Here is a 27,540-nt window from a genome sequence, read left to right on the forward strand (position 1 = left end):
GCCTTTTTTAACCAGAACATGAATAATATTCAAGGTGGACGAATGCATTCTCTTTTATAACGTATTGGAACGAGGGTACCCAACATGAACTCGTGCGCCAGGTGTCTAATGGGCCATCATCGTTCCATGGCTCTTGTTCGGTCAGATCTCCCTCCAGAAGACTCAAAACACTTTGTAAAGGCTGGTGACATCTAGTGGAAGCAATAGGAAGTGCCAAAATATTCCTCAGCCCCTGTGTTTTTCAATGGCATAGGTTTAAAGGTAATACAACACATCAGGTATCGACTTCCTGTCAGAATCTGTCTCAGGGTTTTGCCTGCCAAATGAGTTCTGTTATACTCACAGACACCATTCAAACAGTTTTAGAAACTTTAGGGTGTTTTCTATCCATATATAATAAGTATATGCATATTCTAGTTACTGGGTAGGATTAGTAACCAGATTAAATCGGGTACATTTTTTTATCCAGCCGTGCAAATACTGCCCCCTAGCCCTAACAGGTTAACGAGTCGTGGTGTGATCATAACAACATACAGAAACTCAAGTCCTTTTGTTCACCTGACCTAGAATTCCTTACAATCAAATGCTGACCACAAGAGAATTCTCTTTGATTATAATCACAGCCGTGGATATCACCCCCCCAAGCAGACACCTCGACGGCCCAGAAAGAACTTCATTGGACTCTATGTAAACTGGAAACCATATATCCCAAGGCTGCATTTATTGTAGCTAGGGATTTTAACAAAGCTAATCTGAAAACAATGATCCCAAAATGTTATCAGCATATCAAATGCGTGACCCGGGCTGGCAGCATTCTGGATCATTGATACAACGCCCTCCCTCGCTCTCCTTTTGGCAAATCTGACCACAACTCCATTTTGTTGCTCCCAGCCTATAGACAGAAACTAAAATAGGAAACGCCCGTGCTCAGGTCTGTTCAATGTTGGTCCGACCAATCGGATTCCACGCTTCAAGATTGCTTCGATCACGTGGAATGGGATATGTTCCGGATAGCCTCAGACAACAACATTGATGTATACGCTGATTCGGTGAGCGAGTTTATTAGCAAGTGCATCGATGAGGTTGTACCCACAGTGACTATTAAATCCTTCCCCATCCAGAAACCATGGCAGCATTCGCGCAAAACTAAAAGCGCGAACCACTGCTTTTAATCATGGCAAGGCGACCAGAAACATGATCAAATACAAACAGTGTAGCTATTCCCTCTGCAAGGCGATCAAACAAGCTAAGCATCAGTATAGAGACAAAGTAGAGTTGCAATTCAATGCCTCAGAAACGAGACGTATGTGGTAGGGTCAATCATGGATTACAAAAAGAAAACCAGCCCAGTCGCAGACACCGATGTCTTGCTCCCAGGCAAATTAAACAACTTCTTTGCCCGCTTTGAGGACAATACAGTGACACTGACACGACCCGCTACCAAAACCTGCGGGCTCTCCTTTACCTCGGCCAACGTGAATAAAACATTTAAACATGTTAACCCTTGCAAGGCTGCGGCCCAGACGACATCCCTAGCCGCATCGTCAGAGCATGCACAGACCAGCTGGCTGGTGTGTTTACAGACATATTCAATCAATCCCTATCCAAGTCTGCTCTTCCCACATGCTTCAAGAGGGCCACCATTGTTCCTGTTCCCAAGGAAGCTAAGGTAACTGAGCTAAACGACTATCGCCCCATAGCACTCACTTCCGTCATTATGAAGTGCTTTGAGAGACTAGTCAAGGATCATATCACATCCACCCTACCTGACACCCTAGACCCACTCCAATTTGCTTACCGCCCCAATAGGTCCACAGACGACGCAATCACACTGCACACTGCCCTAACCCATCTGGACAAGAGGAATACCTATGTGAGAATGCTGTTCATCGATTACAACTCAGCATCTAACACCATAGTACCCTCCAAACTCGTCATCAAGCTCGAGTCCCTGGGTCTCGAACCCGCCCTCTGCAACTGGGTCCTGGACTTCCTGACGGGCCACCCCCAGGTGGTGAGGGTAGGTAACAACATCTCCACCCCGCTGATCCTGTACTCACTGTTCACCCATGACTGCGTGGCCATGCACGCCTCCAACTCAATTATCAAGTTTGCAGACGATACTACAGTGGTAGGCTTGATTACCAACAACGACGAGACGGCCTACAGGGAGGAGGTGAGGGCCCTTGGATTTTGGTGTCAGGAAAATAACCTCACACTCAAACGTCAACAAAACAAAGGAGATGATCATGGACTTCAGGAAACAGCAGAGGGAGCAGCCCCCTATCCACATCGACGGGACAGTAGTGGAGAGGGTAGAAAGTTTTAAGTTCCTTGGTGTACACATCACAGACAAACTGAAATGGTCCACCCACACAGACAGCGTGGTGAAGAAGGCGCAGCAGCGCCTCTTCAACCTCAGGAGGCTGAAGAAATTTGGCTTGTCACTGAAAACACTCACAAACCTTTACAGATGCACAATCGAGAGCATCCTGTCGGGCTCTATCACCGCCTGGTATGGCAACTGCTCCGCCCACAACCGTAAGGCTTTCCAGAGGGTAGTGAGGTCTGCACAACACATCACCGGGGGCAAACTATCTGCCCTCCAGGACACCTACACCACCCGATGTCACAGGAAAGCCAAAAAGATCATCAAGGACAACAACCACCCGAGCCACTGCTTGTTCATCCCACTATCATCCAGAAGGCGAGGTCAGTACAGGTGCATCAAAGCTGGGACTGAGAGACTGAAAAACAGCTTCAATCTCAAGGCCATCAGACTATTAAACAGCCATCACTAACATTGAGTGGCTGCTGCCAACATACTGACTGAATCTCTAGCCACTTTAATAATTAAAAATTGGATGTAATAAATGTATCACTAGTCACTTTAAACAATGCCACTTTATATAATGTTTACATAGCCTACATTACCCATCTCATATGTATATACTGTACTCTATACCATCTACTGCATCTTGCCTATGCCGCATGGCCATCGCTCATCCATATATTTAAATGTACATATTCTTATTCATTCCTTTACACTTGTGTGTGTATAAGGTAGTTGTTGTGAAATTGTTAGATTATTTGTTAGATATTACTGCACGGTCGGAACTAGAAGCACAAGCATTTCGCTACACTTGCATTAACATCTGCTAACCATGTGTATGTGACCAATGACATTTGATTTGACGTCCTCTGTTAATTATGTGACCTAATCATGTGGACTGATTGACTTGACAACTCCTCCACTCCAAATGACGCGAGCACGCACATGTGGTGTTAACGTGCATGCTTAGCGCACACTCACACTCAGACACACAGGAACACACACATACATGACTGACGCATGTAGAGTAAACATGTTAGGTGCACAGGCTTCAGAGTACAGTATATGCTCCAAGCTATTGAGGTCTCTTATCTATACAGAAAAAACATATAAACGCAACCTGCAACAATTTCAAAGATTTTACTGAGTTACAGTTCATAAGGAAATCAGTCAATTGAAATAAATTCATTAGGCTTACACATGACTGGGAATACAGATATGCATCTGTTGGTCACACAACCAGTCAGTATCTGGTGTGACCACGATTTGCCTCATGCAGCGCAACACATCTCCTTCGCATAGAGTTGATCAGGCTGTTGATTGTGGCCTGTGGAATGTTGTCATCCTCCTCTTCAATGGCTGTGTGAAGTTGCTGGATTTTGGCGGGAACTGGAACACGCTGTCGTACACGTCAATCCAGAGCATCCCAAAAATGCTCAATGGGTGACATGTCTGGTGAGTATGCAGGCTATGGAAGAACTGTGAGATTTTCAGCTTCCAGGAATTGTGTACAGATCCTCGTGACATGGGGCTGTGCATTATCATGCTGAAACACGAGGTAATGGCGGTGGATGAATGGCCTCAGGGTCTCATCACAGTATTTCTGTGCATTCAAATTGCCATCGATAAAATGCAATTGTGTTCATTGTCGTAGTTTATGCCTGCCCACACCATAACCCCTCCGCCACCATGGGGCACTCTCTTCACAACGTTGACAACAGCAAACCGCTCGCCCACACGACGCCATACACGCTGTCAGCCATCTGCCCAGTACAGTTGAAACTGTGATTCATCTGTGAAGAGCACACTTATCTCCAGCATGCCAGTGGCCATTGAAGGTGAGCATTTGCCCACTGAAATCAGTTACAAAGCCGAACTGCAGTCAGGTCAAGACCAATGTTCCCGCTAAGCTGCTTGCTTGCGTGGGCACACAGATCCCCGGGACTGCAACGCAGATGAAATATCAGCCTGCACAGAGAAGCACGATATTGAACTTCACTCAGTTTCTAGTTTTCCCCCTTAGTTAACACTATCAATGTTTCCCTTTACTGTGGGAATTGTGATTGAATCAACTCAATATTTAGTATGGCTTAGTTTGCAAAACTAAACTAACTATGCAAGAGATTTTGTTGTAGGCAGAACACATCATAGTAGGATTCTATTGCATTGACACGCATGACTCCGTACTCTACACAGACCTGTGCGGCATAACCAATCAGAGCTGCAGTAGGCCTATATGCAAATTGACCATTGCCATATATGGATCTGTGCCGTTCACTTTGAACTGGCCTGTGTTTACAGCATGAGTAGTCGTGAGTAGATGCGCTTGTTTTGAGATCAAAGCGAGAGCTGCATGTAGCCACGTGTGCACTTTTGTTCATATCCTTTGCTAGTTAGTGAGTTGTTAGCCCAGTTATAGATCATTTGTAGTCAGCAATGGGGGAGTGATTGCTTCCTGCAAGAGCACAAAACGTGTACATTTCTAGACATTTGACAGCGAGTCAGGTAAAGAGCTTTTTTTTTGTCTTAGTGTTGTATTTGGAGACAGTCTTGAAATAGCTGATTCTCTGTAATACTGGTATGGGAATAATAATGCATATTATTTTGTGAAGTGGTTTCTTGCATCAAACAACAGAACAACATTATCAGTCACCTCCTTGTCTGAAGGACAAGTGGATAAACAGAATAACGTCAAGCCCTGCATGTTTTTTTCAAAAGTCTCAAGGAAGAATACATTGAACAGCACACATTGGCTGCTACTGTAGGCTGAATGATAGAGCAGCTATTTCCATGTTAAAATGTTATGGGATACATTTTCTCTTGTTTTTGATGGTGGGCCACTCTCGTAGGCCTCCATTATGATCAAATAGCCACAATAGCCTACTTACATTTTTTTTTTACCTTCCTTTATTATTCCCCGCAAACCCTACCACCTCTCCCCCAATTGGAGTAAACTAATAAACAGTAACACTTAGGCTTCTACATACTATACACAATCTATTTTACAATAGTTATATATTTTTTTTGTCCTGGCCTTCCTCTATTTCTGATGTCCATCCAGTTTGATTTCTATTTGACATATATTTTTAACTGTGCTATTTCACAAAAGTGTTGAACCTATATACATTTTACAGACCTGATATGTTTTACATTTGTTATCTTGTTGTTATTAGTCCCACCCTTCAGGTCCATTCAACCTCTCCCATCTATCTCTTAACACCATCCATACTGGATTTCTATTTGCAATATATTTTTCAACTGTGCTGTGATGCTTCACAAAAGTACAGAACCTTTCTATTCTCGTAGTTTCTACATATTGTAAATTAAAGAAACATTTTAGCTAAAATAATTATATTAATGATAGATTGACTATGACTTTTTAAATCACCCAGTACTATCTGCAGTGTTAGCTCTAGGTTAATGTTGCAATTCTTCAGCCATTCCTGGACCTGTGACCATAAATGAGCTACATATGGACAGTACCAAAATAATAGATCTAATGACTCTGCCTACTCGCAGCAAAATCTGCAGAGCTGGGAAGATTGTATCCCCCATATATATAACATTATATTGTCATAAGTTTCGTCTTCTGAGGAGGAAGAAATATCAGACCAATACGCAGCGTAGTAAGTGTCCATACTTATACTTTTATTTAAACGTGAACACTGAAACAAAACAAGAAAACGAACGAAAACGAACGACAGTCCTGTAAGGTAACATGGAACAACCACCCACAAACACAAGAGAAAATAAACCCACTTAAATATGGCCTCCAATTAGAAGGAACGACAACCAGCTGCTTTTAATTGGAGGTCGTTCCCAAAACTGACATAGAAATAGACAAACTAGAAAACCCACATAGAAATAGAAAACATAGAACATAAACCAAAAACCCCGAAACACACAAAACAAACACCCCTGCCACGCCCTGACCAAGCTACAATAACAAATAACCCCTTTTACTGGTCAGGACATGACATATATTGGTTGCAAGAATTTGTTGAGTAATTTAAATTGAAAAATTCTAAGTTTGAATCCAGCATCGTTTTGCGTGTCAATTCATAAACCATGTGCCATGGAATCGGTACATCGAAAATCTCTTCCCAAATATTTTGCAATTTATATGGCACAGCTGTCATTTTTTTGGTCCTTAAATGAAACTGGTATATATTTTTAATTATCACAATTTTCTCTAACCAATATTGGTCTTTAATGCAGGGTCAACAGACATGTTCCTTACTTTCTCCCCCTTCCCCTTGCCTCTTCCATTTTTGTGGTAATGCTGCAATTAGTTGGTTGTAATTTTGGGTAGAGCAGACATTTCCATATGTCTGTGTTAGCTGCATGTGTGACATAACTCCACCAGTCCTATTTATGATATAATTTACAAAGATTATACTTTTTTTTATGTTATCAATTTTTTTATTTTTAAAATCAAGTTTAACCACAATATCTGTTGTATAATTTGTTCTGTCTTTTCAGGTGTATTAAACTGAAATTGCAACCAACTTTCTATGGCTTGTTTAAAAAACAACAATATTTTGGAGATTATTTCATTTTCAAATAACCAAAAGTGAGTGGTAGTAATCTGAATAAAGGGAAAAAGGCCATTCTTGAACATGAAGACATTCTTAATGATGCCTTCAGTGAGAGGTCTAATGCTTTAATATTTAATCATTTCTGCCCTCCAAATTCATATTCATTACATAAATAGGCCCTTTTTAATTTTGTCTGGCTTGCCATTCCAAATAATATGGAATATTTTTTGCTCATATAATTTAGAAAGCAGGTCGCTAGGTCGCAGAACCATGAGCAAATAGGTAAACTGTGATATGACTAAAGAGTTAATCAGGGTGATCTTTCCATAGATAGACAGGTATTTTCCTTTCCATGGTAGCAAGATCTTATCTGTTTTGCTAACTTTCTATTAAAATGTATTGGAGTGAGATTTCTTTCGTTCGGGATATGTATACCGAGTATGTCCACATCTCCGTCAGACCATTTTATTGGTAAACTACACGGTAATGCATTTTTCTTGTGATCCAATACGTAATATAGTACATTTATCATAATCTGGTTTTAATCCAGAGAGGTTAGAAAAAGTATCTAGATCCTCTATGAGGCTTTTTTCTAATTGTGGATTTAAAAGAACATGAATCATCAGCGTACAATGACACCTTTGTTTTAAGACATGGATTTCGAATCCCTTAATATAATTGCTGGATCTCATTTTAACACTTAATATTTCAATGGCAACAATAAATACATATGGACAACCTTGTTTTACTCCTCTTGATAGTTTAAAACTTTCTGAGATGTAGCCATTATTTATTATTTCACACCTAGGGTTTCTATACATCATTTTAACCCATTTTATAAGAGATTCTCCAAAATTGAAATATTCCAGGCATTTGTATATAAACTCCAGTCATACTTTATCAAAAGCCTTTTCAAAGTCATCTATGAAAACCAGGCCTGGTTTCCCAGATATTTCATAGTGTTCTATTGTTTCCAGTACTTGTCTTATATTATCTCCAATGTATCGTCCATGTAAAAAACATGTCTGATTAGGATGAATAATATCTGACAAAACCTTTTTAATTCTATGCGCTAAGCATTTAGCTAGAATTAATGCACTGAAGTGTAAGAGGCCTCCAATTTTTTTAATTGACTGGATCTACTTGACCACTGTCTGAAAGTGTAACTTAAAGTGGGTACAGCCTCAGAGTTCACAGTAAATGCGCTCTGGAAGTTGTACAGAATTTTCACAACGTTCAAGTTCGCGCTCAGCAGACCCGAAATTTGCTCAGAGGCTATTTTTTTTTTAGGGAATATTGGTCAAGACCCTGGTGAGTCTAATAAGAGGCAGATGAGCTTCCCTGAGATGGTTTCTGACAGTTAGTGCAGAAATTCTTCGGTTGTGCAAACCCACAGTTTCATCGGCTCTCAAGGTGGCTGGTCTCAGACGATCCCACACATGAAGAAGCCTGATGTGGAGGTCCTGGGCTGGCATGGTTACACGTGGTCTGTGGTTGTGAGGCTGTTTGGAAGTACTTCCAAATTCTCTAAAACAACGTTGGAGGCGGCTTATGGTAGAGAAATGAACATTCAATTCTCTGGCAACAGCTGTGGTGTACATTCCTGCAGTCAGGCATGCAATTGCATGCTCCGTGAAAACTTGAGACATCCGTGGCATTGTGTTTGTGTGACAAAACGGCACATTTTATAGTGGCCTTTTTTGTTGTTGTCCCCAGCACAAGGTACACCTGTGTAATGATCATGCTGTTTAATCAGCTTCTTAATATGCCACATCTGTCAAGTGGATGGATTATCACCTTGCAAAGGAGAAATGCTCACTAACAGGGATACAAAAATTGTTGTCCCTAAGATTGCCAATAATTTCATTTTTTTATGTAGAGAACTTTTTGTGCATATGGAACATTTCTGGGATCTTTTATTTCAGTCATGTGAAATCAGCTCATGAAACATGGGACCAACACATTTTGCGTTTATATACACTGCTCAAAAAAATAAAGGGAACACTTAAACACACAATGTAACTCCAAGTCAAACACACTTCTGTGAAATCAAACTGTCCACTTAGGAAGCAACACTGATTGACAATAAATTTCACATGCTGTTGTGCAAATGGAATAGACAACAGGTGGAAATTATAGGCAATTAGCAAGACACCCCCAATAAAGGAGTGGTTCTGCAGGTGGGGACCACAGACCACTTCTCAGTTCCTATGCTTCCTGGCTGATGTTTTGGTCACTTTTGAATGCTGTCGGTGCTTTCACTCTAGTGGTACCATGAGACGGAGTCTACAACCCACACAAGTGGCTCAGGTAGTGCAGATCATCCAGGATGGCACATCAATGCGAGCTGTGGCAAGAAGGTTTGCTGTGTCTGTCAGCGTAGTGTCCAGAGCATGGAGGCGCTACCAGAAGACAGGCCAGTACATCAGGAGACGTGGAGGAGGCCGTAGGAAGGCAACAACCCAGCAGCAGGACCGCTACCTCCGCCTTTGTGCAAGGAGGAGCAGGAGAAGCACTGCCAGAGCCCTGCAAAATGACCTCCAGCAGGCCACAAATGTGCATGTGTCTGCTCAAACGGTCAGAAACAGACTCCATGAGGGTGGTATGAGGGCCCGACGTCCACAAGTGGGGGTTGTGCTTACAGCCCAACACTGTGCAGGACGTTTGGCATTTGCCAGAGAACACCAAGATTGGCAAATTCGCCACTGGCGCCCTGTGCTCTTCACAGATGAAAGCAGGTTCACATTGAGCACATGTGACAGACGTGACAGAGTCTGGAGATGCCGTGGAGAACGTTCTGCTGCCTGCAACATCCTCCAGCATGACCGGTTTGGCGGTGGGTCAGTCATGGTGTGGGTGGCATTTCTTTGGGGGGCCGCACAGCCCTCCATGTGCTCGCCAGAGGTAGCCTGACTGCCATTAGGTACCGAGATGAGATCCTCAGACCCCTTGTGAGACCATATACTGGTGCGGTTGGCCCTGGGTTCCTCCTAATGCAAGACAGTGCTAGACCTCATGTGGCTGGAGTGTGTCAGCAGTTCCTGCAAGTGGAAGGCATTGATGCTATGGACTGGCCCGCCCGTTCCCCAGACCTGAATCCAATTGAGCACATCTGGGACATCATGTCTCGCTCCATCCACCAACGCCACGTTGCACCACAGACTGTCCAGGAGTTGGCGGATGCTTTAGTCCAGGTCTGGGAGGAGATCCCTCAGGAGACCATCCGCCACCTCATCAGGACAATGCCCAGGCGTTGTAGGGAGGTCATACAGGCACGTGGAGGCCACACACACTACTGAGCCTCATTTTGACTTGTTTTAAGGACATTACATCAAAGTTGGATCAGCCTGTAGTGTGGTTTTCCACTTTAATTTTGAGTGTGACTCCAAATCCAGACCTCCATGGGTTGATAAATTGGATTTCCATTGATTATTTTTGTGTGATTTTGTTGTCAGCACATTCAACTATGTAAAGAAAAAAGTATTTAATAAGATTATTTATTTCATTCAGATCTAGGATGTGTTGTTTAAGTGTTCCCTTTATTTTTTTGAGCAGTATATATTTTTCCAGTATATTTTGGAGGAGGAAATAACCTTCAAGAAGAACAGTTGGGTGACAACAGGGTGAATGAGAGAGAAGCGCTTTGGGCCGCTTGTCTTTTAATTTACTATGGCCCAGGAGTGTGTGTGTGTGTGTGTGTCTATGTAAGTGTGTTTGTGTGGAGGCTTTTGTCTGATGTTTTGTGTCAGTGGGCCTCTGTTTGTTTGATGTGTGTGTGTGTGTTGTATTAGTGTCAGTGTGAGTGGATAGGAGTTTGTTTGGCTTTGATAGTGAGTCGCTCTTTGTAGACAGATGGTATACCCTCAGATCTCTGTGGTCGGACGACATGCAATATCGCCAGAAAGAAATTCCCATTGAACTTTGTTTGGAGCTCTACAATAGATCACTACGGCTGCCTCCCAAATGACACACTATTCCAGAGTGCGACATTCAGGGGGTCTATATTTTTCTTCACGGGACCTCCTATGGGCCTAATAGTAAAGACATGTCATTTAACGGTAAAACATTTGTATTACCTTCCATTTGGCATGAACACAACCAGTCGAGATGTAGTCATCTTATTGTCTGTCACGGACCCCTCTGGAACTTTCATTACACACACCTGTTCCCTATTCCCACTGATTAGTACTTGTATAAGTTTGCCCTTTGGTTTCCTTTGGGCTGTCATTTATTGATACAATGTCTGTTAGTGCATGTGAGTACCTGTGCTGTGTGTTTTGAGCTTTCGTGCCCTTGTGGATTGCGCAAATGATTACGGGTCTCGTCCAGTGTGTTAATCAGTGTGCGCGTGTGTTATTTATTCGAGGTACTCCTCGCTCTTTTGTTTGGGTATCAACCCTGTGTTTTGTTTAGTGTTTGTTTGGTCTTTGTCCCTGTGTCTTTACACGGCACACCGTAATTTTGGTACAATAAAAAACCCTATTATGCATTCCTGCGCCTGTCTCCCGAATCTCTTCATACCAAAGTGACATTTTCAAACAAATCACTTCAAAAAGTAGGCTACCTACTCATGTTCGTCCACTCCAAAATAATTCCAGCGTCCAAACAGTGCACTGTGCTCCATTTGATGAATGGACAGAACTGTTACAAAACACCAAAAAGTATTATGAAAGTTGGTGATTGTCACTGGGTCTACACTCTTGTAGCCTGAATTATGTGATGAGTCTTGCTGACAAAAGCACCGTTCTAGTAGAAAGAAAAGTTGGCACACCTGAAAAGGGGCTGAGATAAGGGGCTGTCAAATAAAATAAAATGTTATTGGTCACATACACATATTTAGCAGATGCTATTGCGGGTGTAGCGAAATGCTTGTGTTCATAGCTCAGTGCAGTAGTATCTAAATACAATTCACAACAATACATACAAATCTAAAAGTAAAAGAATGGAATTAAGAAATATATAAATATTAGATTTAGCAATGTCGGAGTGGCATTGACTAAGATAGAGTAGAATAGAATATAGTTTATACATATGAGATGAGTAAAGCAGTTTGTAAACTTTATTTAAACATTATTGAAGTGACTAGTGTTCCATTATTAAAGTGGCCAGTGATTCCAAGTCTATGTATACTGCTCAAAAAAATAAAGGGAACACTTAAACAACACATCCTAGATCTGAATGAAAGAAATAATCTTATTAAATACTTTTTTCTTTACATAGTTGAATGTGCTGACAACAAAATCACACAAAAATAATCAATGGAAATCCAATTTATCAACCCATGGAGGTCTGGATTTGGAGTCACACTCAAAATTAAAGTGGAAAACCACACTACAGGCTGATCCAACTTTGATGTAATGTCCTTAAAACAAGTCAAAATGAGGCTCAGTAGTGTGTGTGGCCTCCACGTGCCTGTATGACCTCCCTACAACGCCTGGGCATTGTCCTGATGAGGTGGCAGATGGTCTCCTGAGGGATCTCCTCCTAGACCTGGACTAAAGCATCCGCCAACTCCTGGACAGTCTGTGGTGCAACGTGGCGTTGGTGGATGGAGTGAGACATGATGTCCCAGATGTGCTCAATTGGATTCAGGTCTGGGGAACGGGCGGGCCAGTCCATAGCATCAATGCCTTCCTCTTGCAGGAACTGCTGACACACTCCAGCCACGTGAGGTTTAGCATTGTCTTGCATTAGGAGGAACCCAGGGCCAACCGCACCAGCATATGGTCTCACAAGGGGTCTGAGGATCTCATCTCGGTACCTAATGGCAGTCAGGCTACCTCTGGCGAGCACATGGAGGGCTGTGCGGCCCATCAAAGAAATGCCACCCCACACCATGACTGACCCACCGCCAAACCGGTCATGCTGGAGGATGTTGCAGGCAGCAGAACGTTCTCGACGGCTGTAAGCACAACCCCCACCTGTGGACGTCGGGCCCTCATACCACCCTCATGGAGTCTGTTTCTGACCGTTTGAGCAGACACATGCACATTTGTGGGCTGCTGGAGGTCATTTTGCAGGGCTCTGGCAGTGCTTCTCCTGCTCCTCCTTGCACAAAGGCGGAGGTAGCGGTCCTGCTGCTGGGTTGTTGCCCTCCTACGGCCTCCTCCACGTCTCCTGATGTACTGGCCTGTCTCCTGGTAGCGCCTCCATGCTCTGGACACTACGCTGACAGACACAGCAAACCTTCTTGCAACAGCTCGCATTGATGTGCCATCCTGGATGATCTGCACTACCTGAGCCACTTGTGTGGGTTGTAGACTCCGTCTCGTGCTACCGCTAGAGTGAAAGCACCGACAGCATTCAAAAGTGACCAAAACATCAGCCAGGAAGCATAGGAACTGAGAAGTGGTCTGTGGTCACCACCTGCAGAACGACTCCTTTATTGGGGGTGTCTTGCTAATTGCCTATAATTTCCACCTGTTGTCTATTCCATTTGCACAACAGCATGTGAAATTTATTGTCAATCAGTGTTGCTTCCTAAGTGGACAGTTTGATTTCACAGAAGTGTGATTGACTTGGAGTTACATTGTGTTGTTTATGTGTTCCCTTTATTTTTTTGAGCAGTGTATATAGGGCAGCAGCCTCTAAGGTGCAGATGACAAGTGCAGACATATAAAGATGTTTTTTTTTTTTAAACCATGATACAGAGGTGGGGGTGTTCGTTTAATTTGGAATAAACTTTTATGTTAATATTTACCACTGTAGCAGTACAAATTGTGAGAGTGTGACTTTGTTGCATTAAGGGGGGCACATGTCTCATTCAGTCTCATTCAGACCCCCCTGGGCCCCCTGTAATTCACACTCTGCCCTATTCCCTTTATAGTGCACTGATTGTGAGCAGGGCCCATAGGGTTATGGTTAAAAATAGTGCACTATATTGTATACGGAATACAGATGTAGGATCTTAATTTGAGCCAGTTTTCTACAGTAGGAAAATAATCCTGCAGCAACAGGAAATGTCAATTATTATTATAATTAATGGACATTGTTTGTAGGGGTTAATACATTTTTCATTAGGCAAAATCAAGTCTGACATTTGAAAATGGAAATTACAGATTTTAGAAGCCTTGTTAAACCTTGAATACACTTCTAGGGAAGCACAGCCGCGAGCTGCCCAGTGACACAAGCCTGTCAGACAAGCTAAATAACTTCTATGCTCGCTTCGAGGCAAGCATCACGAAAGAATGCATGAGAGCATCAGCTGTTCCGGACGACTTTGTGATCACTCTCTCCGTAGCCGATGTGAGTAAGACCTTTAACTTCTTACATCTAGGGGTTCTGCTAGTGGAACGCATCGCCAATATCCAATGGAAGAGCGTGGCGCGAAATACAAAAACCTCAAAAATGCAATAATTTAAATTTTTCAAACATACGACTATTTTACACAATTTTAAAGATAAGACTCTCGTTAATCTAACCACATTGTCCGATTTCAAAAAGGCTTTACAGCGAAAGCAAAACATTAGATTATGTTAGGAGAGTACACAGCCAAAAATAATCACACAGCCATTTTCCAAGCAAGCATATATGTCACAAAAACCCAAAACATAGCTAAATGAAGCACTAACCTTTGATGATCTTTATCAGATGACACTCCTAGGACATTATGTTATACAATACATGCATGTTTTGTTCAATCAAGTTCATATTTATATCAAAAAACAGCTTTTTACATTGGCGTGTGATGTTCAGAAATTGTATTCCCACCGAAAACTTCCGGTGAATTTACTAAATTACTCATCATAAACGTTGACAAAATACATAAGAATTATTTTATGAATTATAGATACAGAACTCCTTTATGCAATCGCTATGTCAGATTTTAAAATAGCTTTTCAGCGAAAGCACATTTAGCAATATTCTGAGTACATAGCTCAGCCATCACGGTGAGCTATTCAGACACCCGCCAAGTTCGGGGCTCACTAAACTCAGAATTAGTATTAGAAAAATTGTATTACCTTTGCTGATCTTCGTCAGAATACACTCCCAGGACTGCTACTTCCACAAGAAATGTTGTTTTTGTTCCAAATAATCCATAGTTATGTCCAAATACCTCCATTTTGTTCGTGCGTTCAGATCACTATTCAAAGGGTAATGCGCGAGCGCAATTCGAGACAAAAAAATTCAAAATGTTCCATTACCGTACTTAGAAGCATGTCAAACGCTGTTTTAAAATACATTTTTATGGTATTTTTTTCGTAAAATAGCGATAATATTCCAACCGGACAATAGTGTATTCATTCAAAGAGGAAAAGAAAAAACAGCGTGGTCTCGTGAACGCGCATATCCAATCTCTTAGTCACCAGGCAGACCAAGTTCTACAGCATTAGTAAAGATGTGATTGATAGAGTTGAAGTCGGAAGTTTACATACAACTTAGAAAAATACATTTAAACTCAGTTTTTCACAATTCCTGACATTTAACCTCCCTGGGCAAGGTGGGACGGATAGTGACCTGAACGCACGAACAAAACAAAGGTATTTGGATATAACTATGGATTATTTGGAATCAAAACAATATTTGTTGTTGAAGTAGAAGTCCTGGAAGTGCATTCTGACGAAGAACGGCAAAGGTAATCCAATTTTTCTAATAGTAATTCTGAGTTTAGGTGACCCCGAAGTTGGCGGATGTCAAAATAGCTAGCCGTGATGGCCGAGCTATGTACTCAGAATATTGCAAAATGTGCTTTTGCCGAAAAGCTATTTTAAAATCAGACATAGCGATTGCATAAAGGAGTTCTGTATCTATAATTCTTAAAATAATTGTTATGTATTTTGTCAACGTTTATCATGAGTAATTTAGTAAATTCACCGGACGTTTTCGGTGGGTATGCTAGTTCTGAACATCAAATGCTAAAGTAAAAAGCTGGTTTTTGATATAAATATGAACTTGATTGAACAAAACATGCATGTATTGTATAACATAATGTCCTAGGAGTGTCATCTGATGAAGATCATCAAAGGTTAGTGCTGCATTTAGCTGTGGTTTGGGTTTATGTGACATATATGCTTGCTTGGAAAATGGCTGTGTGATTATTTGTGTATGTACTCTCCTAACATAATCTAATGTTTTGTTTTCGCTGTAAAGCCTTTTGGAAATCGGACAACTTGGTTCGATTCAGGAGAAGTGTATCTATAAAATAGTGTAAAATAGTCCTATGTTTGAGAATTTTGAATTATGACATTTTGTGGTTTTAAATTTGGCGCTCTGATTTTTCACTGGCTGTTGAATAGTGTGGGACGATTTTGTCCCACCTCCCCTAGAGAGGCTAATATTATAGAAGTCTTGAGGTATTGCTCCACTGAGGTAGAGTACCTTATGATAAGTTGTAGACCAAACTATCAACCAAGAGAGTTCTCATCTATATTATTCGTAGTCGTCTATTTACCACCACAGACCGATACTAGCACTAAGACCGCACTCAACCAACTCTATAAGGCCATAAGCAAACAAGAAAATTCTCACCCGGAAGCGGCGCTCCTAGTGGCCGGGGACTTTAATGCAGGCAAACTTAAATCAGTTTTACCACATTTTTACCAGCACGTCACATGTACAACCAGAGGGGAAAAAAACTAGACTACCTTTACTCCACACACAGAGATGCATACAAAGCTCTCCCCCGCCCTTCATTTGGCAAATCTGACCATGATTCTATTTTCCTGATTCCTGCTTACAAGCAAAAACTAAAGCAGCAAGTACCAGTGACTCGCTCAATATGGAAGTGGTCAGAGGACACGGATGCTACGCTACAGGACTGTTTTGCTAGCACAGACTGGAATATGTTCCGAGATTCCTCCAAAGGCATTGAGGAGTATTCCACCTTAGTCATCGGCTTCATCAATAAGTGCATCGATGACGTCGTCCCCACAGTGACCGTACGTACATATCCCAACCAGAAGCCATGGATTACAGGCAACATCCACATCGAGCTAAAGACTAGACCTGCCACTTTCAAGGAGTGGGACAGTAATCCGGACGTTTATAAGAAATGCCGCTATGCCTTCAGACAAACCATCAAACAGGCAAAGCGTCAATTCAGGATTAAGACTGAATCTTACTACACCGGCTCTGACGCTCCTCGGATGTGGCAGGGCTTGAAAACTATTATGGACTACAAAGGGAAACCCAGACGCGAGATGCCAGTGACGCGAGCCTACCATACGAGTTAAATCCCTTTTATGCTCACTTCGAGGCAAGCAACACTGAAGCATGCACGAGAGCACCAGCTGTTCTGGATGACTGTGTGATAACATTCTTGGTAGCCGATGTGAGCAAGCCCTTTAAACAGGTCAACATTCACAATGCCATGGGGCCAGATGGATTACCAGGACGTGTACTCAAAGTATGCGCGGACCAGCTGGCAAGTGTCTTCACTGACATTTTCAACCTCTCCCTGACTGAGTCTGTAATACATACATGTTTCAAGCAGACCACCATAGTCCCTGTGCCCAAGGAAGCGAAGGTAACCTGCCTAAATGATTACCGCCCTGTAGCACTCACGTTGGTAGCCATGATGTGCTTTGAAAGGCTCAAATGAACAGCATCCTCCTGGATACCCTAAACCCACTCCAATTTGCATACCGCCCCCAACAGATCCACAGATAACGCTATCTCAATCGCACTCCATACTGCCTTTTCCCACCTGGACAAAAGGAACACCTACGTGAGAATGCTGTTCATTGCCTACAGTGCTGCGTTCAACACCATAGTTCCCACGAAGCTCATCACTAAGATAAGGTCCCTGGGACTAAACACCTCCCTCTGAAACTGGATCCTGGACTTACTGATGGGCCACCCCCAGCTGGTAAGGGTAGGCAACAACACGTCTGCCATGCTGATCCTCAACACTGGGGCCCCTCAGGGGTGAGTACTTAGTCCCCTCCTGTACTCCCTGTTCACCCACGACATCATGACCAAACATGACTCCAACACCATCATGAAGTTTGCTGACGACACAACAGTGATAGGCCTGATCACTGACACCGATGAGACAGTCTATATGGAGGAGGTCAGAGAACTTGTAGTGTGGTGCCAGGACAACAACCTCTCCCTCAATGTGTGCAAGACAAAGGAGCTGATCGTGAACTACAGGAAAAGGCGGGCCGATCAGGCCCCATTAAAACCTCTCTGGGACATCTGGGACGCTAGCGTCCTACCTGCGGTACACACTATCAACAGCCAGTGAAATAGCAGGGCGGCAAATTCAAAACAACAAAAATCTCATAAATCTATTTTCTCAAACATACAAGTATTATACACCATTTTAAAGATAAGATTCTCCTTAATCCAACCACAGTGTCCGATTTCAAAAAGGCTTTACGGCGAAAGCATAACATTAGATTATGTTAGGACAGCGCCGAGACAAGAAAAACCACACAGCCATTTTCCAAGCAAAGAGAGGTGTCACAAAAAACAGAAATACAGCTAAAATTAATCACTAACCTTTGATGATCTTCATCCGATGACACTCCCAGGACTCAATGTTATACAATACATGTATGTTTTGCTTGATAAAGTTCATATTTATATCCATAAACCCCATTTTACATTGGCGCGTGATGTTCAGAAAATGTATTCCCACCAAAACTCCGGGGAATGAGCACATCAATTTAGAAAAATACTCATCATAAACGTTGATAAAATTTGCAACAGTTATTGAAAGAATTATAGATGCACTTCTCCTTAATGCAACCGCTGTGTCAGATTTTAAAATAGCTTTACGGCGAAAGCACATTGTTCAATATTCTGAGTACAGATCTCAGCCATCAAAGCAAGCTATACAGTTACCTGCCAAGTTCTGGAGTCAACTAAACTCAGAATTAGTATTATAAATCTAAATGTACCTTTGCTGATCTTGTCGGAATCCACTCCCAGGACTCCCACTTCCACAAGAAATGTTTGTTTTGTTCGATAAACTCCATATTTATGTCCAAATACCTCCGTTTTGTTCGCGCGTTCAGATCACTAATCCAAAGGCATAACGCGAGAGCGCAAAACCAGAGACGAAAAGTCAAATAGTTCCATTACCGGTCGTAGAAACATGTGAAATGATGTTTACAATCAATCCTTAGGTTTTTTAAAACATAAATCTTCAATAATATTCCAACCGGACAATAGCGTATTCATTACAGAGGAAAAAGAAGGAGCGGCGCGCTTGCGTGCTCACGCAGTAAACAACTCACTGGTCCCAGGCAGTCCACTGATTGACTGAGCTCCTATTCTCTACCCAGTAACAGTAGAAGCATGAAACAAGTTTCTAAAGACTGTTGACAGCCAATGGAAGCTTTAGGAAGTGCAAAATGACCCCACAGACACTGTAGTTTGAATCGGGATTAGATAGAAAAACTACAAGTCACTTCCTGGTTGGATTTTTTTCTCAGGTTTTTGCCTGCCATATCAGTTCTGTTATACTCACCGACATCATTCAAACAGTTTTAGAAACTTCAGAGTGTTTTCTATCCAAATCTACTAATAATAGGCATATCCTACCTTCTGGGCCCGAGAAGCAGGCAGTTTAATTTGGGCACGTATTCATCTGAATTTCTGAATACTGCCCCCTGTCACCAAGAAGTTAACATCAACAGGGCTGTAGTGGAGCGGGTTGAGAGTTTTAAGTTCCTTGGTGTCCACATCACCAACGAACTATCATGGTCCAGACACACCAAGATAGTCGTAAAGAGGGCACGACAAAACCTTTTCCCCCTCAGGAGATTTGGCATGGGTCCCCAGATCCTCAAAAAGTTCTACAGCGGCACCATTGAGAGCATCGTGACCGGTTGCATCACCGCCTGGTATGGCAACTGCTCGGTATTTGACCGTAATGCGCTACAGAGGGTAGTGCGTACGGCCCAGTACATCACTGGGGCCAAGCTTCCTGCAATCCAGGACCTATACAATAGGTGGTGTCAGAGGAAAGCCCATAAAATGGTCAGAGACTCCAGTCACCCAAGTCATAGACTGTTTTCTCTGCTACCGCACTGAAAGCGGTACCGGAGCGACAAGTCTAGGACTAAAAGGCTCCTCAACAGCTTCTACCCCCAAGCCATAAGACTGCTGAACAATTAATCAAATGTCCACCAGACTATTACATTGACCCCCCCGTTTGTTTTGTACACTGCTGCTACTCGCTGTCTATTATCTATGGATAGTCACTCGCCTACCTATATGTACAAATGACCTCAACTAACCTGTACACCCGCACACTGTCTCGGTACCGGTACCCCCTGTATGTAGCTTCGTTATTGTTATGTTATTGTGTTACTTTTTTCATTTTTTACTTTAGTTTATTTGGTAAATATTTTCTTAACTCTTCTTGAACTGCATTGTTGGTTAAGGGCTTGTAAGTAAGCATTTCACGGTAAGGTCTACACTTGTTGTATTCGGCGCATGTGACAAATAAAGTTTGATTTGATGGTCCAAACACCAAGACAGTCGTGAAGAGGGCATGACAACAGCTATACCCCCTCAGGAGACTGAAAAGATTTGGAATGGGTTCTCAGATCCTCAAAAAGTATGGCAACTGCTAAGCCTCCAACCGCAAGACACTACAGAGGGTAGTGCGTACGGCCCAGTACATCACTGGGGCCAAGCTTCCTGCCATCCAGGACCACTATACCAGTCGATGTCAGTGGAAGGCCCAAAAAATTGCCAAAGACTCCAGATACCCTAGTCATAGATTGTTCTCTCTGCTACCGCACGGCAAGCGGTACCGGAGCGCCAAGTCTAGGTAAAAAAGGCTTCTTAACAGCTTCTACACCCAAGCCATAAGACTCCTGAACAGCTAATCAAATGGCTACCCAGACTATTTGCATTGTCGCCCTCCCCCCACCCGCATTTTTACACTGCTGCTACACTCTGTTTATTATCCATGCATAATCACTTTACCTCTACCTACATGTACATACTATTACCTCGACTAACCTGTAGCCCCGCACATTGACTCGGTACTGGTACCCACTGTATATAGACTCTTTATTGCTATTATATTGTGTTACATTTAAAAATATTTACTTTAGTTTACTTAGTGAATATTTTATTAACTCTATTTTCTTAAAACTGCGCTGTTGGTTAAGGGCTTGTAAGTAAGCATTTCACGGTAAGTTCTACATCTGTTGTATTTGGCGCATGTGACAAATAAAATTTGATTTGATTTGTAATTCCATCTCAATAGTGTCTGTGTCCCTGATATAGGGATTTCATTGATTAATTTTGGCCATGGTTTTATATATATTTATGTTTGGGGAAGCTTGCAATTTCTCCTACCATTTCTACAATCTGCGTGCCCATTTTCATATGAACATTTTTGTGGAACAGTTTTATTTCAATAATACATTTTTGTTTCTCAAAATCATTGTCACTTGGTTAGTCATAAAAATCTCAATTAAAATGTTACAAAGCTAAAATTAAACTAAGCCGGAGCACCAGCCTCTGCCATATGGACACATTGATACACCGTGATCCATTGGTGGCTAAAGAAATGAGCGCATGGAACTCAAAGATAGTCTATAGGCAAATGCAGCAGTAGCCCATTGTCCATTGTCAACTAAATAAAAAGACATAAAGCCAACAAATAAAAATAGAAGAAAATATCCTGATGAAAATTCACGTACTTTCAATCGCGTTACTCTCTTTACTCCGCCTGTCTGACTGCCTTTCGATCTGTCTTGACTTCAGTTTTTGCTAATGAAGTGCAACATTGGATCAAATCAATCAACTGGGTCCTGCTAAAGCTGTTGCTAGTGAACTTGCAAAATTGTACCAACTAGCCTATTCTGAGCCCTTAGAGTTTCTGTACCAGCTCAGGCTCATTCACTCCCTCAACATTAACAGGACAGACAAACCAGGCACATACTCATTTCTCACATGGAGCACTCTAAACAAAAGACAATTAACATTTTTACAAAACTCTATGATGTTTATGAAATAAACCAAAACTTGTTTCTCACAAGTGTAGCAGGTTGTGAACTCAGCAAACAATGTTTCTACTCGTGAGTATGCAGAATGGTAAATGACTGTAATTAATACATGCATTAACAGGAATTCATGTAACCAAATTACAGGATTAACGGTACATTTATTACCGGTGACGTATGTAATGAAAAATGTATAAAAATAAACAATCAAAGGGCAAAGCATTCACACAATTAAACAATGAATGCACAACAATTGGCGGGAGACAGCAGAGAGCATTCTGGAGAGCTGAGTGCATGTATTCTGGAGTGCATATATCTTCGCCACACCCCCCTCCCCTTGTTCTTGTCTCAACATTGAATGATTTTATTTATTACTGTACAGACAAGAGTGCATGTATAATTTTGGCAAATTTATTTCAATGTACTTTAGGGGAAGCGCCGCCTTTTCAAAAAGTAGGTTACCGTCGCACGTTTGTCAAAAATAATTCAAATTACTATATGTAGCCCATGTATCTGATGCTGTCAGTACTCTTTTTGGCCAGACAGATTCAGATACATGGGCTACACATACTGAGACAGAGGGCCGCTGTTTTGCTATTGGATGCTTTATCTGAGATTGATGGATCTTACTGTCAGCGCAAATCTCGGTCAAATAAATTATCAATATTTACATATTTTATTTGGATGGGCAAGGACGTACAGGAGGGAAGGCCAGGCCCCCTAAGGTCCACCCATAATGCAGGCCCTGACTCACTCTCACACACACACACACACACACACACACACACACACACACACACACACACACACACACACACACCGTTTATTGATGTTGCTCTCCTGCCCCCTGCTCTTTCGGGGGGAGAGCCCTGCTGGTCAGATGGATTAGTGACTTGAACTCCTCTTTAGAAAAGACGGTGTGCGTGTTTGTGCGTGCACATGTGTGTAGGAGAGCGGATATAATGATTGGATACAGAGGGGTCCTGGACTTCAAACCCAAGGTGGGACACTGTAAAGGTGGAAGCTCAGTGGTCCTGGGGTAGCCTGGCCTTTCATGTCCACTTTGGTCCGTTCTGTCAAGTGAGACCATTGAACCAGAGGTCAATTGAAACCAGAGTGGGGTCGATGGCTATCATATAGCACTGTGAGACGCTGAGAAAGAAAAGTGTAGCGGCAGCCTTGTGCTCTTTTAACATGAGCTGACTTGGATTGGCCCTATGTTTTTGGTATGTTGAAGCTCAGTGTAATACTATACAGTGTGCAACCTTTTTCTTGTGAGATCAAGTTCTGTAACTCTATGGCAGACCTGTGTTTTCATTCAGTGATTATGGGTTTGAATAAATAACTGCTATAGCCTACCGCCATCACGCTTTCACTCTTCTTTCGAACTACCTATGAGTTCTATTGGTTGCTGTATTTAACATTGAGGAAAAAAGAGCTTGCGTCCCTCTTGGAATAGTCTTCAAGAGCTCAACCCATTCTATCTTCGTTTTGCCTTTTTTTCACCCCTCATCCCTCCATCAAAAGGGTTGTCAATGCCCACATCTCCTTAGTAGTTAGGGAACATCTTCAAATAAATAATAATATATGCCATTAGCTAATGCTTTTATCCAAAGCAACTTACAGTTGGGGATACATACAATTGTTGTATGGGTGGTCCCTGCCGGAATCGAACCCACATCGCAAGTGCCATACTCTACCAAATGGGCTACAGATGATCACTGATGATTTGAAGTGCTTGATGGTTGGCTGTTCCCTCATCCCCTCAGAAGTGCTATTCTTGGAGTCTTGATGGTTCCCTCCTTTCCTTAGAAGTGTTTATCCTTGGGGCCCTAGGGAGGTCAGGATGGTTGTACTGACCAGGTGACAGACCTCCTGAAAAGACAACCCATCAGATGCCCTCCCACCCTTATTGGACAACACACTCAATCTAAATCCTTAAATGTTTCAGGACCCCCTCTCCCACCACCCTCCATCCATCGCCCCCTCCTTCCATCCCTCTCTCCCTCCCTCTCTCCCTCGGCTCCATCCCTCTCTCTCTCTCTCTCTCTCTCAACTGGCCAGTTACTCTCCATGAAGGCTCCAATCTCTCTCTTGAACCCACTTAGCCGTCCCCAAACTCTCGACCCAGGTGTTTTCTTTCCCTTCTTCCTCCCCTTCCTTCCTCTACTCCTTTCTCATCTATCTCGGTATTTATTTATTTAGTTTGACCCTGTTTTTCCTCCTTCTTCTTCTTCTCTTTTCCTTTGAAGAAGGGAGCGGAGAGGATGGGATGCGCTGCGCAGGGCTGGGTCTTCATGGCTGGTTGGTCCCACGGTGGTTGCATTATGCTGATTGGTTTCTGTATGCGACGTGTTGGCTGTGCTCCCCTTTGATGTGGCGTGATGGCATGCTGTGCCAGGGTGGCACAGAGTATAGGAGGAGGAGGAGAAAAAGCAGAGGAGGGGGAGGAGAAGGGGATGGAGAGGAACAGGAGGTGAAGGAGCACCTCCTAAGTGGCCCTTTAGCGCCACTTAGGAGGTGCACTGTAAACGTTCCCAATCTTGAAGAAAGGAGGATGGAGGAGAGGTTGGGTATCCATCTGTTATATTGTTTAGAGTAGCTGTCCAGTGTTGGATAAAATATCTTCATATCAGACCTGGGTTCAGTATAACTTTTTGTCATCTCAAAGTCTGTGGTTTCTGAGTTATGCTAACCACATTGCAAGGGCAATTCCCCTAAGGAGATAAATAAAGTTGTATTGAATAAGGACCATCTGTTTGTCACACTTTGACAGTAGTCTATGCTTATATAGTCTATGCTGTGTGAAGTGGTGTAAAATATTTAAGAAACAATACTTTAAAGTACTACTTAAGTATTTTTGGGGGGTATCTGTACTTACCTATTTATATTTGACAAATTTTACTTCACTGCATTCCTAAAGAAAATAATGTACTTTTTACTTCATACATTTTCCCTGACACCCAAAAGTACTCATTACATTTTGAATGTTTAGCAGAACAGGAACGTGGTCCAATTCACGCACTTATCAAAGAAACATGTGTGGTCATCCCTACTGCCTCGGATCTGGCAGACTAACTAAACATAAATGCTTGTAAATTATGTCTGAGTGCTTGAGTGTGCCCCTCGCTATCCATAATAAAAAAAGCAAGATAATTGTGCTGTCTGGTTTTCTTAATATAAGGAATTTGAAATGATTCATACTTTCACTTTTGATACTTAAGTATAATTAAGCTATTACATTTACTTTTGATACCTAAGTATATTTAAAACCAAATACTTTTAGACTTTTAATCAAATCGTATTTTACTGGGTGACTCACTTTTACTTGAGTCATTTTCTACTAAGGTGTCTTTACTTTTACTTAAGTATGACAATTGGGTACTGTTTCCACCACTGGCTGTAGATACTAATAGCCTAAGTGTGAATGTGTCTGAATGCTATGCAGACCTTCAGTGGCTATTGAAGCATGGCCATGAAAACATGGCCTCTCTGAGCTCCCTAAAAGACCTGAGCATAATATAATTCTGGAAATATTCTTGCCAGATTATGGTGCAATGCATATGTGTCAATGGGGTGCAATGCAAAGCAATTGATGCGTCAACATTTTAATTGTATCTGTTCCTATTCAAATAAACGAAAGCCATACTGTGTCTAATGCAGGAATGTGAATGAAGTGTTCGTGTACTTGGTATTGATTATTAATAATATTTATTAATTTTCCTCCCACTCGCTCTCTTTCCCTCTCTTTTTCTCCCCCTACAGTTGTAGTGTTGTACGTTCAAGGCATCGGGACAAAGGAGTGGAGAGAGGTGAGTGAAAGGACAATTTATTATTGGTCTTATACAGTATGTTGTACTGTATCAACATATACTGAACAAAAATATAAACGCAATATGTGAAGTGTTGGTCCCATGTTTCATGAGCTGAAATAAAAGATCCCAGAAAAGTTCCATATGCACAAAAAGCTTATTTCGCTCAAATAATGTGCATTAATTTGTTTACATCCCTGTTAGTGAGCATTTCTCCTTTGCCAAGATAATCCATCCACTTGACAGGTATGGCATATCAAGAAGCTGATTAAACAGAATGCTCATTTCATTTTTATTTTTTTATTTCACCTTTATTTAACCAGGTAGGCTAGTTGAGAACAAGTTCTCATTTGCAACTGCAACCTGGCCAAGATAAAGCAAAGCAGTTTGACACATACAACAACAGAGTTTCACATGGAATAAACAAACATACAGTCAATAATACAGTAGAAAAAGTCTATATACAGTATGTGCAAATGAGGGAAGGTAAAGGGAGGTAAGGCAATAAATAGGCCATGGTGGTGAAGTAATTACAATCTAGCAATTAAACACTGGAATGGTAGATGTGCAGAAGATGAACATGCAAGTAGAGATACTGGGGTGCAAAGGAGCAAGATAAATAAATAAATACAGTATGGGGATGAGGTAGTTGGATGGGCTATGTACAGGTGTAGTGATCTGTGAGCTGCTCTGACAGCTGGTGCTTAAAGTTAGTAAGGGAGATATGAGGCTCCAGCTTCAGTGATTTTTGCAGTTCGTTCCAGTCATTGGCAGCAGAGAACTGGAAGGAAAGGCAGCCAAAGGAAGAATTGGCTTTGGGGATGACCAGTGAGATATACCTTCTGGAGCGCATGCTATGGGTGGGTGCTGCTATGGTGACCAGTGAGCTGAGATAAGGCGGGGCTTTACCTAGCAGAGACTTGTAGATGACTTGGAGCCAGTGGGTTTGGCGACGAGTATGAAGCGAGGGCCAGCCAACGAGAGCATACAGGTCGCAGTGGTGGGTAGTATATGGGGCTTTGGTGACAAAACGGATGGCACTGTGATAGATTGCCCCCAATTTGTTGAGTAGAGTGTTGGAGGCTATTTTATAAATTACATCGCTGAAGTCGAGGACCGGTAGGATGATCAGTTTTACGAGGGTATGTTTGGCAGCGTGAGTGAAGGCTGCTTTGTTGCGAAATAGGAAGCCGATTCTAGATTTAATTTTGGATTGGAGATGCTTAATGTGAGTCTGGAAGGAGAGTTTACAGTCTAACCAGACACCTAGGTATTTGTAGTTGTCCACAAGTCAGAACTGTCCAGAGTAGTGATGCTGGACGGCGGGCAGGTGCGGGCAGCGATCGGTTGAAGAGCATGCATTTAGTTTTACTTGCATTTAAGAGCAGTTGGAGGCTACGGAAGGAGAGTTGTATGGCATTGAAGCTCATCTGAGGTGCACTCCATCAACAGCAGGTGCATTTCAAGAGCGGCAAATTTGAATCCAAATAAATGTCAAAATTCAAATTTTTCAAACATACAACTATTTTACACCCTTTGAAAGATAAACATCTCCTTAATCTAACCACGTTTTACGATTTCAAAAAGGTTTTACGGCGAAAGCATAAATTTAGAGTATGTTAGGACAGTACATTTACAAGAGTTGTGTGTAATGTTTTGTCAATTCAAAGACAGGGTCACCAAAACCATAAAACCAGCTAAAATGATGCACTAACCTTTTACAATCTCCATCAGATGACACTCCTAGGACATTATGTTAGACAATGCATGCATTTTTAGTTCTATCAAGTTCATATTTATATCCAAAAACAGCGTTTTACTATGGCATTGATGTTGAGGAAATCGTTTCCCTCCAATAACCGGCAGTCAAGTCAGCACCACAAATTAAATAATTAAAATTAGAAAACATTGGTAAAATATTATATTGTCATTTAAAGAATTAT

General features: G+C 42.1%; 1 protein-coding gene across 1 annotated transcript in view; it reads left to right on the forward strand.

Annotated features, from left to right (window-relative positions):
• LOC106565248 (copine-9) overlaps positions 1–27,540 on the forward strand; it is a 242,628-nt gene that overhangs the window by 36,025 nt on the left and 179,063 nt on the right. Inside the window, 1 exon segment of the mRNA XM_082959020.1 lies at positions 25,551–25,597. Within this exon segment, the coding sequence (XP_082815146.1) occupies positions 25,551–25,597 (47 nt within the window).

The sequence above is a fragment of the Salmo salar genome, chromosome 12 (assembly GCF_965601325.2).
Source record: "Salmo salar chromosome 12, fSalSal1, whole genome shotgun sequence".
NCBI lineage: Eukaryota > Metazoa > Chordata > Actinopteri > Salmoniformes > Salmonidae > Salmo > Salmo salar.